At 48.0% G+C, this 12,019-nt stretch overlaps 2 protein-coding genes across 3 annotated transcripts in view; one reads left to right on the top strand and one right to left on the bottom strand.

The window, feature by feature from the left end:
- The window catches only part of adamtsl7 (ADAMTS-like 7), a 39,405-nt gene extending 37,630 nt beyond the window's left edge, over positions 1–1,775 (top strand). Inside the window, exon 13 of the mRNA XM_071408614.1 lies at positions 1,766–1,775. Within this exon, the coding sequence (XP_071264715.1) occupies positions 1,766–1,775 (10 nt within the window). The remainder of the gene's footprint in view (positions 1–1,765) is intronic.
- A 9,644-nt stretch (positions 1,776–11,419) lies between these two features.
- Positions 11,420–12,019, bottom strand: part of ptpn9b (protein tyrosine phosphatase non-receptor type 9b) — a 28,139-nt gene continuing 27,539 nt past the window's right edge. For both annotated transcript variants that reach the window (XM_071408367.1, XM_071408366.1), the window contains one exon: positions 11,420–11,671. In XM_071408367.1, coding sequence (XP_071264468.1) covers positions 11,448–11,671 — 224 coding nt within the window. In that variant the 3' untranslated portion in view covers positions 11,420–11,447. The remainder of the gene's footprint in view (positions 11,672–12,019) is intronic.

Here is a 12,019-nt window from a genome sequence, read left to right as displayed (position 1 = left end):
TGTAGTGACCAGTACTATAACTGCGTGGTCGTGGTCCAGGCCAGGCTGTGTGTGTACTCCTACTACAGAACTGCCTGCTGCTCATCCTGCTCCGTCATCACACACCTCAAGAACCACCTCCGCAACACACACACACACACACACACACACACACACACACTCCTCAAGAACAACCTCCGCAGGCAATGACTTCCCCAGATAGAAGTTGGTCTCCGTAACTGAGATTACCTGGCTCCTGGAAAACACACCTGAAGGAACCACACCTGAAGGAACCACACCTGAAGAAACACACCTGAACAGACTTTGACCTATTCCATCCACCTGGTCAGTCACCTGGCCTCCCCTCCACCTGAACACACCTGTATCAACACCAACACTCACCTGGCCTCACCTCCACCTGAACACACCTGTATCAACACCAACACTCCCCTGGCCTGGCCTCACCTCCACCTGAACACACCTGTATCAACACCAACACTCACCTGGCCTCACCTCCACCTGAACACACCTGTATCAACACCAACACTGACCTGGCCTCACCTCCACCTGAACTCACCTGTATCAACACCAACACTCACCTGGCCTCACCTCCACCTGAACACACCTGTATCAACACCAACACTCCCCTGGCCTGGCCTCACCTCCACCTGAACACACCTGTATCAACACCAACACTCACCTGGCCTCACCTCCACCTGAACACACCTGTATCAACACCAACACTCACCTGGCCTCACCTCCACCTGAACACACCTGTATCAACACCAACACTCACCTGGCCTCACCTCCACCTGAACTCACCTGTATCAACACCAACACTGACCTGGCCTCACCTCCACCTGAACACACCTGTATCAACACCAACACTCACCTGGCCTCACCTCCACCTGAACACACCTGTATCAACACCAACACTCACCTGGCCTCACCTCCACCTGAACACACCTGTATCAACACCAACACTCACCTGACCTCTCCTCCACCTGAACACACCTGTATCAACACCAACACTCACCTGGCCTGGCCTCACCTCCACCTGAACACACCTGTATCAACACCAACACTCACCTGACCTCACCTCCACCTGAACACACCTGTATCAACACCAACACTCACCTGGCCTGGCCTCACCTCCACCTGAACACACCTGTATCAACACCAACACTCACCTGGCCTCATCTCCACCTGAACACACCTGTATCAACACCAACACTCACCTGGCCTCACCTCCACCTGAACACACCTGTATCAACACCAACACTCCCCTGGCCTGGCCTCATCTCCACCTGAACACACCTGTATCAACACCAAAACTCACATGGCCTGGCCTCACCTCCACCTGAACTCACCTGTATCAACACCAACACTCACATGGCCTGGCCTCACCTCCACCTGAACACACCTGTATCAACACCAACACTCACCTGGCCTCACCACCTGAACACACCTGTATCAACACCAACACTCACCTCCACCTGAACACACCTGTATCAACACCAACACTCACCTGGCCTCACCTCCACCTGAACACACCTGTATCAACACCAACACTCACCTGGCCTCACCACCTGAACACATCTGTATCAACACCAACACTCACCTGGCCTCACCTCCACCTGAACACTGGACTCCATTATCAAAACACTCCAGAGACCAAGCCCTTGATTTCCTCCAACTTGTTCACACGTCCACATGCTCACTATTGGTTCCTGTTTTCCAGCTTCACTTCCTCATCTGTTGTTGTTTATGTCTTGTGATGCACTAGGTTTATATGAAACAACCCAACCACAATATTTATTCTAAAAATAAAGACGTTAAAAACAATCTGGGACTTTGATTATTTAGACAGCAGAGAGCTCTGTTTCCAACGCCGACGGAGGAATGCAAACATGTCCACAGGGTTGACCCGCGGGGTGGGGGGGGCAGAATGTCAGAATGGTGAACGCTTTAACTTGATGACCAAGTCAGACCTCCTGAGAGAAGATATCTATTATCTCTGCTATCAATTGAGAAAGTTGAAATAAAACATCAATAAGGGAATATAACTGGAGCAAAACATTAAGAGTTTGGTGTTATCTGACTCCTAGGGTGATGGTGTTATCTGAGAAGACTCCTAGGGTGATGGTGTTGTCTGAGAAGACTCCTAGGGTGATGGTGTTGTCTGAGAAGACTCCTAGGGTGATGGTGTTGTCTGAGAAGACTCCTAGGGTGATGGTGTTATCTGAGAAGACTCCTAGGGTGATGGTGTTATATGAGAAGACTCCTAGGGTGATGGTGTTGTCTGAGAAGACTCCTAGGGTGATGGTGTTATCTGAGAAGACTCCTAGGGTGATGGTGTTGTCTGAGAAGACTCCTAGGGTGATGGTGTTATCTGAGAAGACTCCTAGGGTGATGGTGTTATCTGAGAAGACTCCTAGGGTGATGGTGTTATCTGAGAAGACTCCTAGGGTGATGGTGTTATATGAGAAGACTCCTAGGGTGATGGTGTTATCTGAGAAGACTCCTAGGGTGATGGTGTTGTCTGAGAAGACTCCTAGGGTGATGGTGTTATATGAGAAGACTCCTAGGGTGATGGTGTTATATGAGAAGACTCCTAGGGTGATGGCGTTATCTGAGAAGACTCCTAGGGTGATGGTGTTGTCTGAGAAGACTCCTAGGGTGATGGTGTTGTCTGAGAAGACTCCTAGGGTGATGGTGTTGTCTGAGAAGACTCCTAGGGTGATGGTGTTGTCTGAGAAGACTCCTAGGGTGATGGTGTTGTCTGAGAAGACTCCTAGGGTGATGGTGTTATATGAGAAGACTCCTAGGGTGATGGTGTTGTCTGAGAAGACTCCTAGGGTGATGGTGTTGTCTGAGAAGACTCCTAGGGTGATGGTGTTATCTGAGAAGACTCCTAGGGTGATGGTGTTCTCTGAGAAGACTCCTAGGGTGATGGTGTTGTCTGAGAAGACTCCTAGGGTGATGGTGTTGTCTGAGAAGACTCCTAGGGTGATGGTGTTATCTGAGAAGACTCCTAGAGTGATGGTGTTATATGAGAAGACTCCTAGGGTGATGGTGTTATCTGAGAAGACTCCTAGAGTGATGGTGTTATATGAGAAGACTCCTAGGTTGATGGTGTTGTCTGACAAGACTCCTAGGGTGATGGTGTTATATGAGAAGACTCCAAGGGTGATGGTGTTATATGAGAAGACTCCTAGAGTGATGGTGTTATATGAGAAGACTCCTAGGGTGATGGTGTTATCTGAGAAGACTCCTAGGGTGATGGTGTTATATGAGAAGACTCCTAGGGTGATGGTGTTATCTGAGAAGACTCCTAGGGTGATGGTGTTGTCTGAGAAGACTCCTAGGGTGATGGTGTTATATGAGAAGTCTCCAAGGGTGATGGTGTTATATGAGAAGACTCCTAGGGTGATGGTGTTATATGAGGAGACTCCTAGGGTGATGGTGTTATCTGAGAAGACTCCTAGGGTGAGGGTGTTATATGAGGAGACTCCTAGGGTGATGGTGTTATCTGAGAAGACTCCTAGGGTGATTGTGTTATCTGAGAAGACTCCTAGGGTGATGGTGTTATATGAGAAGACTCCTCGGGTGATGGTATTATAGTATTATATGAGAAGACTCCTAGGGTGATGGTGTTATATGAGGAGACTCCTAGGGTGATGGTGTTGTCTGAGAAGACTCCTAGGGTGATGGTGTTATCTGAGAAGACTCCTAGGGTGATGGTGTTATCTGAGAAGACTCCTAGGGTGATATGTGGTGATGGTGTTATCTGAGAAGACTCCTAGGGTGATATGTGGTGGTGTTATCTGAGGAGACTCCTAGGGTGATGGTATTATCTGAGAAGACTCCTAGACTCCTAGGGTGATGGTGTTATCTGAGAAGACTCCTAGGGTGATATGTGGTGATGGTATTATCTGAGAAGACTCCTAGACTCCTAGGGTGATGGTGTTATCTGAGAAGACTCCTAGGGTGATGTGGTGATGGTGTTATCTGCGAAGACTCCTAGGGTGATGGTGTTATCTGAGAAGACTCCTAGGGTGATATGTGGTGATGGTGTTATCTGAGAAGACTCCTAGGGTGATATGTGGTGATGGTGTTATCTGAGAAGACTCCTAGGGTGATATGTGGTGATGGTGTTATCTGAGAAGACTCCTAGGGCTTCCTCTGACACATTGGTACTGCTGGCGTCCGGGTTAAGTGGGCATTGTGTCAAGAAGCAGTGCGGCTTGGTTGGGTCGTGTTTCAGGGGGATGCACGGCTCTCGACCTTCACTTCTCCCGAGTCCGTACGGGAGTTACAGCGATGAGACAAGACTGTAACTACCAATTGGATAACATGAAAAAAATCACAAAAAATAATAATGAGGAAATTGTTTTTATTTCATCTTTAATTAACCAGGTTTCTTCGTCTTCTAGTTTACCAGATGAACACAAAGATCAGTTTGTTAAATATTTATTTTGTTTACAAGCATCATTCGTACCAACATTCATCGATTTCAATACTGTCTAAGTTTGTCCGTATTTTTTATTTATTTTTTATTTAATTTTTTTACAAAGACATAAATATATGATAGAACACAATACAGTATAAACTGTGTAAAATACAAAATAAAATGGATATACTTATATACTTATTTAAAATGATAATCACAAAGAGGCGAAACCTGAAAACGGGATCTTTTGACACGAGGCGAAAACACCAGCATTAATTAAACACCTGAACTCCAATGATATTATTGTTGTCGGTCTCAAAACCGTACACCCTCTGTAGTACACTAGTTTGCAGTACATTCTTTTATAGTACACTACAAGGGACAAACGGCATCATCGGAGACGCAGCCAATGGCTATGTCAGAAACGTCATCATCTAGTGAACTACTATAGACCAGAGCCCTATTCCCTATATAGTGAACTACTAGTGACCAGAGCCCTATTCCCTATATAGTGAACTACTAGTGACCAGGACCCTATTCCCTATATAGTGAACTACTAGTGACCAGAGCCCTATTCCCTATATAGTGAACTATTTTAGACCAGAGCCCTATTCCCTATATAGTGCACTACTAGTGACCAGAGCCCTATTCCCTATATAGTGAACTACTAGTGACCAGGGCCCTATTCCCTATATAGTGAACTACTAGTGACCAGAGCCCTATTCCCTATATAGTGAACTACTAGTGACCAGAGCCCTATTCCCTATATAGTGCACTACTAGTGACCAGAGCCCTATTCCCTATATAGTGAACTACTAGTGACCAGAGCCCTATTCCCTATATAGTGCACTAATAGCGACCAGAGCCCTATTCCCTATATAGTGAACTACTAGTGACCAGAGCCCTATTCCCTATATAGTGCACTACTAGTGACCAGAGCCCTATTCCCTATATAGTGAACTACTAGTGACCAGAGCCCTATTCCCTATATAGTGAACTACTAGTGACCAGAACCCTATTCCCTATATAGTGAACTACTAGTGACCAGAGCCCTATTCCCTATATAGTGAACTACTAGTGACCAGAGCCCTATTCCCTATATAGTGAACTACTAGTGACCACAGCTGGAAGGCACATATCTGAGGAAGCACGAGACCTTCAGACGAAGGGAAGTGTCCTCAACAGCACCCTATTCCCTTACAGTGCACTACCTTTTGACCCAGAGCCCTTTTGACCACTAAATATTTAGTACACTAGCGCACGAGTGACCTTTTCCAACACTAAATAGGGAATTAGGGTGCCATCTTGGAACACAGCCCGGGGAACAGGAAGAGAGAGAGAGACAGTAGAGGGAGGGTTCGAGGCAGTGAAACAGGAAGAGAGAGAGAGAGAGAGAGAGAGAGAGAGAGAGAGAGGGTTTGAGGCAGTGAAACAGGAAGAGAGAGAGACAGTAGAGGGAGGGTTCGAGGCAGTGAAACAGGAAGAGAGAGAGACAGTAGAGGGAGGGTTCGAAGCAGTGAAACAGGGAGAGAGAGAGAGAGAGAGAGAGACAGTAGAGGGAGGGTACGAAGCAGTGAAACAGGAAGAGAGGAAGAGAGAGGGACCGAGGCAGTGAAACAGGAAGAGAGAGAGAGTAGAGGGAGGGTTCGAGGCAGTGAAACAGGAAGAGAGAGAGAGTAGAGGGAGGGTTCGAGGCAGTGAAACAGGAAGAGAGAGAGAGACAGTAGAGGGAGGGTTCGAGGCAGTGAAACAGGAAGAGAGAGAGAGTAGAGGGAGGGTTCGAGGCAGTGAAACAGGAAGAGAGAGAGAGTAGAGGGAGGGTTCGAGGCAGTGAAACAGGAAGAGAGAGAGAGACAGTAGAGGGAGGGTTCGAGGCAGTGAAACAGGAAGAGAGAGAGAGTAGAGGGAGGGTTCGAGGCAGTGAAACAGGAAGAAGAGAGAGAGACAGTAGAGGGAGGGTTCGAGGCAGTGAAACAGGAAGAGAGAGAGACAGTAGAGGGAGGGTTCGAGGCAGTGAAACAGGAAGAGAGAGAGACAGTAGAGGGAGGGTTCGAGGCAGTGAAACAGGAAGAGAGAGAGAGAGAGGGAGGGTTCGAGGCAGTGAAACAGGAAGAAGAGAGAGACAGTAGAGGGAGGGTTCGAGGCAGTGAAACAGGAAGAGAGAGAGAGTAGAGGGAGGGTTCGAGGCAGTGAAACAGGAAGAGAGAGAGAGTAGAGGGAGGGTTCGAGGCAGTGAAACAGGAAGAGAGAGAGAGACAGTAGAGGGAGGGTTCGAGGCAGTGAAACAGGAAGAGAGAGAGAGACAGTAGAGGGAGGGTACGAAGCAGTGAAACAGGAAGAGAGGAAGAGAGAGGGACCGAGGCAGTGAAACAGGAAGGAGAGAGAGAGACAGTAGAGGGAGGGTTCGAGGCAGTGAAACAGGAAGAGGAGATAGAGACAGTAGAGGGAGGGTTCGAGGCAGTGAAACAGGAAGAAGAGAGAGAGACAGAGACAGTAGAGGGAGGGTTCGAGGCAGTGAAACAGGAAGAGAGAGAGAGTAGAGGGAGGGTTCGAGGCAGTGAAACAGGAAGAGAGAGAGAGACAGTAGAGGGAGGGTTCGAGGCAGTGAAACAGGAAGAGAGAGAGAGTAGAGGGAGGGTTCGAGGCAGTGAAACAGGAAGAGAGAGACAGTAGAGGGAGGGTTCGAGGCAGTGAAACAGGAAGAAGAGAGAGAGAGAGAGACAGTAGAGGGAGGGTTCGAGGCAGTGAAACAGGAAGAAGAGAGAGAGACAGTAGAGGGAGGGTTCGAGGCAGTGAAACAGGAAGAGAGAGAGAGAGAGGGAGGGTTCGAGGCAGTGAAACAGGAAGAAGAGAGAGAGAGTAGAGGGAGGGTTCGAGGCAGTGAAACAGGAAGAGAGAGAGAGAGACAGTAGAGGGAGGGTTCGAGGCAGTGAAACAGGAAGAGAGAGAGAGACAGTAGAGGGAGGGTTCGAGGCAGTGAAACAGGAAGAGAGAGAGAGACAGTAGAGGGAGGGGTCTAGGCAGTGAAACAAGAAGAGAGAGAGAGTAGAGGGAGGGTTCGAGGCAGTGAAACAGGAAGAGAGAGAGCCAGTAGAGGGAGGGTTTGAGGCAGTGAAACAGGAAGAGAGAGAGAGTAGAGGGAGGGTTCGAGGCAGTGAAACAGGAAGAGAGAGAGAGACAGTAGAGGGAGGGTTCGAGGCAGTGAAACAGGAAGAGAGAGAGAGACAGTAGAGGGAGGGTTCGAGGCAGTGAAACAGGAAGTGGGAGGGTTCGAGGCAGTGAAACAGGAAGAGAGAGAGAGACAGTAGAGGGAGGGTTTGAGGCAGTGAAACAGGAAGAGAGAGAGAGACAGTAGAGGGAGGGTTCGAGGCAGTGAAACAGGAAGAGGAGATAGAGACAGTAGAGGGAGGGTTCGAGGCAGTGAAACAGGAAGAAGAGAGAGAGACAGAGACAGTAGAGGGAGGGTTCGAGGCAGTGAAACAGGAAGAGAGAGAGAGTAGAGGGAGGGTTCGAGGCAGTGAAACAGGAAGAGAGAGAGAGACAGTAGAGGGAGGGTTCGAGGCAGTGAAACAGGAAGAGAGAGAGAGTAGAGGGAGGGTTCGAGGCAGTGAAACAGGAAGAGAGAGACAGTAGAGGGAGGGTTCGAGGCAGTGAAACAGGAAGAAGAGAGAGAGAGAGAGACAGTAGAGGGAGGGTTCGAGGCAGTGAAACAGGAAGAGAGAGAGAGAGAGGGAGGGTTCGAGGCAGTGAAACAGGAAGAGAGAGAGAGAGACAGTAGAGGGAGGGTTCGAGGCAGTGAAACAGGAAGAGAGAGAGAGACAGTAGAGGGAGGGTTCGAGGCAGTGAAACAGGAAGAGAGAGAGAGACAGTAGAGGGAGGGGTCTAGGCAGTGAAACAAGAAGAGAGAGAGAGTAGAGGGAGGGTTCGAGGCAGTGAAACAGGAAGAGAGAGAGCCAGTAGAGGGAGGGTTTGAGGCAGTGAAACAGGAAGAGAGAGAGAGTAGAGGGAGGGTTCGAGGCAGTGAAACAGGAAGAGAGAGAGAGACAGTAGAGGGAGGGTTCGAGGCAGTGAAACAGGAAGAGAGAGAGAGACAGTAGAGGGAGGGTTCGAGGCAGTGAAACAGGAAGTGGGAGGGTTCGAGGCAGTGAAACAGGAAGAGAGAGAGAGACAGTAGAGGGAGGGTTTGAGGCAGTGAAACAGGAAGAGAGAGAGAGACAGTAGAGGGAGGGTTCGAGGCAGTGAAACAGGAAGTGGGAGGGTTCGAGGCAGTGAAACAGGAAGAGAGAGAGAGACAGTAGAGGGAGGGTCCGAGGCAGTGAAACAGGAAGAGAGAGACAGTAGAGGGAGGGTTCGAGGCAGTGAAACAGGAAGAGAGAGAGAGACAGTAGAGGGAGGGTTCGAGGCAGTGAAACAGGAAGAGAGAGAGAGACAGTAGAGGGAGGGTCCGAGGCAGTGAAACAGGAAGAAGAGACAGTAGAGGGAGGGTTCGAGGCAGTGAAACAGGAAGAAGAGACAGTAGAGGGAGGGTTCGAGGCAGTGAAACAGGAAGAGAGAGACAGTAGGGGGAGGGTTCGAGGCAGTGAAACAGGAAGTGTTAAGGCCAACTGACATGTGACCATCTAAAACCAGGATGCCCAAACGGTTAAAAGACATAAAACCTGACCAATAAAAACAGAGTGTTCAATATCAACATGACCAATCGGTAATCTTCTGTTGTCATATTCCAGCCCACTAATATAGATATCTGTCCCCAAGGTTAGAGAGAATTATATTAAAACAAGGCTTGTTGTCCCCAAGGATAAAGAGAATTATATTAAAACAAGGCTTGTTGTCCCCAAGGTTAGAGAGAATTATATTAAAACAAGGCTTGTTGTCCCCAGGGTTAAAGAGAATTATATTAAAACAAGACTTGTTGACCCCAAGGTTAGAGAGAATTATATTAAAACAAGGCTTGTTGACCCCAAGGTTAGAGAGAATTATATTAAAACAAGGCTTGTTGTCCCCAAAGTTAGAGAGAATTATATTAAAACAAGGCCTGTTGTTGTCCCCAAGGTTAGAGAGAATTATATTAAAACAAGGCTTGTTGACCCCAAGGTCAGAGAATGATATTAAAACAAGGCTTGTTGTCCCCAAGGTCAGAGAATGATATTAAAACAAGGCTTGTTGTCCCCAAGGTCAGAGAATGATATTAAAACAAGGCTTGTTGTCCCCAAGGTCAGAGAATGATATTAAAACAAGGCTTGTTGTCCCCAAGGTCAGAGAATGATATTAAAACAAGGCTTGTTGTCCCCAAGGTTAGAGAGAATTATATTAAAACAAGGCTTGTTGTCCCCAAGGTTAGAGAGAATTATATTAAAACAAGGCTTGTTGTCCCCAAGGTTAGAGAGAATTATATTAAAACAAGGCTTGTTGTCCCCAAGGTTAGAGAATTATATTAAAACAAGGCTTGTTGTCCCCAAGGTTAGAGAGAATTATATTAAAACAAGGCTTGTTGACCCCAAGGATAGAGAACTATATTAAAACAAGGCTTGTTGTCCCCAAGGTTAAGGAGAATTATATTAAAACAAGGCTTGTTGACCCCAAGGATAGAGAATTATATTAAAACAAGGCTTGTTGTCCCCAAGGTTAAAGATAACTATATTAAAACAAGGCTTGTTGACCCCAAGGTTAGAGAATTATATTAAAACAAGGCTTGTTGACCCCAAGGTTAAAGATAATTATATTAAAACAAGGCCTGTTGTCCCAAAGGTTAGAGAATTATATTAAAACAAGGCTTCTGTTGTCGTCCTTTATCTTCCTCCATTAGACCTTATCATTATTATTATTGTTATTATTATAAACACAAGATATAAACGTCTGTTACAGGAATATACAGGGTGTTTATAGTCATCGTGTCTTAAAATCAGAACGTTCAAGCATTCAGGGGCGTCCGGCGACTTTGGCTTGCGGAGGGTTCATTACTTTACAGGAAGTCGAGACAAGGAACAAGGAAATACACCGACGCACCGTAGAACTAAGGCCAATAAGACAGAAGAAGAAGAAAGGTCCAAAAGTTTTTTTTTTTTTTTAAACAGTCCAGTGGGTCATCATTCATCGTCGTGTGCCATGTCACTAGAATGTCCTACTCGGTACAGGGAGACATAGACTTAGACAGACCTCTTATGGTGCAGCTCATGCTGTCACACCAGACGTTGTTGCACAGGTGCAAAGCAGAGCCCTCTAGCTAGCTCTATGGGAGGAACAGGCCAGGACAGGAGAGCTCCTCTTAGCTCTATGGGAGAAACAGGCCAGGACAGGAGAGCTCCTCTTAGCTCTATGGGAGGAACAGGCCAGGACAGGAGAGCTCCTCTTAGCTCTATGGGAGAAACAGGCCAGGACAGGAGAGCTCCTCTTAGCTCTATGGGAGGAACAGGCCAGGACAGGAGAGCTCCTCTTAGCTCTATGGGAGGAACAGGCCAGGACAGGAGAGCTCCTCTTAGCTCTATGGGAGAAACAGGCCAGGACAGGAGAGCTCCTCTTAGCTCTATGGGAGAAACAGGCCAGGACAGGAGAGCTCCTCTTAGCTCTATGGGAGGAACAGGCCAGGACAGGAGAGCTCCTCTTAGCTCTATGGGAGAAACAGGCCAGGACAGGACAGGACAGCTCCTCTTAGCTCTATGGGAGAAACAGGCCAGGACAGGAGAGCTCCTCTTAGCTCAGAGCCGCCTCACTACATACTAAATGGCAGGACACTGCTCTATCAATCAATCAATCAATCAATCAATCAATCAATCAATCAATCAATCAATCAATCAATCGTTGATACATCTCATCTCCTCCTCATGATTGGGGGGAGTAACTCAAGAGTCGTTTAGCTTTCACGCGTTCTTCCTCTTTCTGGGACACATCCTGTTTCCATCCGTCCTCCATCTCCCCTTCCTGGAACTGCTCCCTCCCTCAGCCTGCGTTCATTCCATCCCTCCCTCCCTCCCTCCGTCCGTCCCTCCGTCCGTCCCTCCGTCCCTCCCTCCCTCCGTCACTCGCTGTCTGTCTCTAGGTCTGAATCGGACCACTGTACCGGGGTCAGTTTTCCGCGTCGCTGTGCGTACTCGATGACAGCCGTGTAGCAGAAGTAATACTGATCCCAGGTCTGTATACTGAAGGCTCTCTGGGTCCTCATCCTCCTCACTGTCTCGCACACGTCCACCGTCCCGATGTCCTCCAGCCTGGACAGACAGATGTCCAGGGTACAGAATGTACCTGAGGAGGAGAGAGAGAGGGGTTAGTGGAGGGAGAGAAATGAGAATGAGAGAGAGAGAGAGAGAGAGAGGAGAAATGAGAGGAGAGAAATGAGAGAGACAGAGGTTAGTGGAGGGAGAGAGAGGAGAGAAATGAGAGAGAGAGAGAGAGACAGAGGTTAGTGGAGGGAGAGAAATGAGAGAGACAGAGGTTAGTGGAGGGAGAGAGAGAGAGACAGAGGTTAGTGGAGGGAGAGAGAGAGAGACAGAGGTTAGTGGAGGGAGAGAAATGAGAGAGACAGAGGTTAGTGGAGGGAGAGAGAGAGAGACAGAGGTTAGTGGAGGGAGAGAAATGAGAGAGACAGAGGTT

The sequence above is a fragment of the Salvelinus alpinus genome, chromosome 6, assembly GCF_045679555.1.
Source record: "Salvelinus alpinus chromosome 6, SLU_Salpinus.1, whole genome shotgun sequence".
Lineage (NCBI taxonomy): Eukaryota > Metazoa > Chordata > Actinopteri > Salmoniformes > Salmonidae > Salvelinus > Salvelinus alpinus.
Note: the sequence above shows the minus strand (reverse complement) of the source record. Positions and strands in the feature narration are given on the sequence as shown.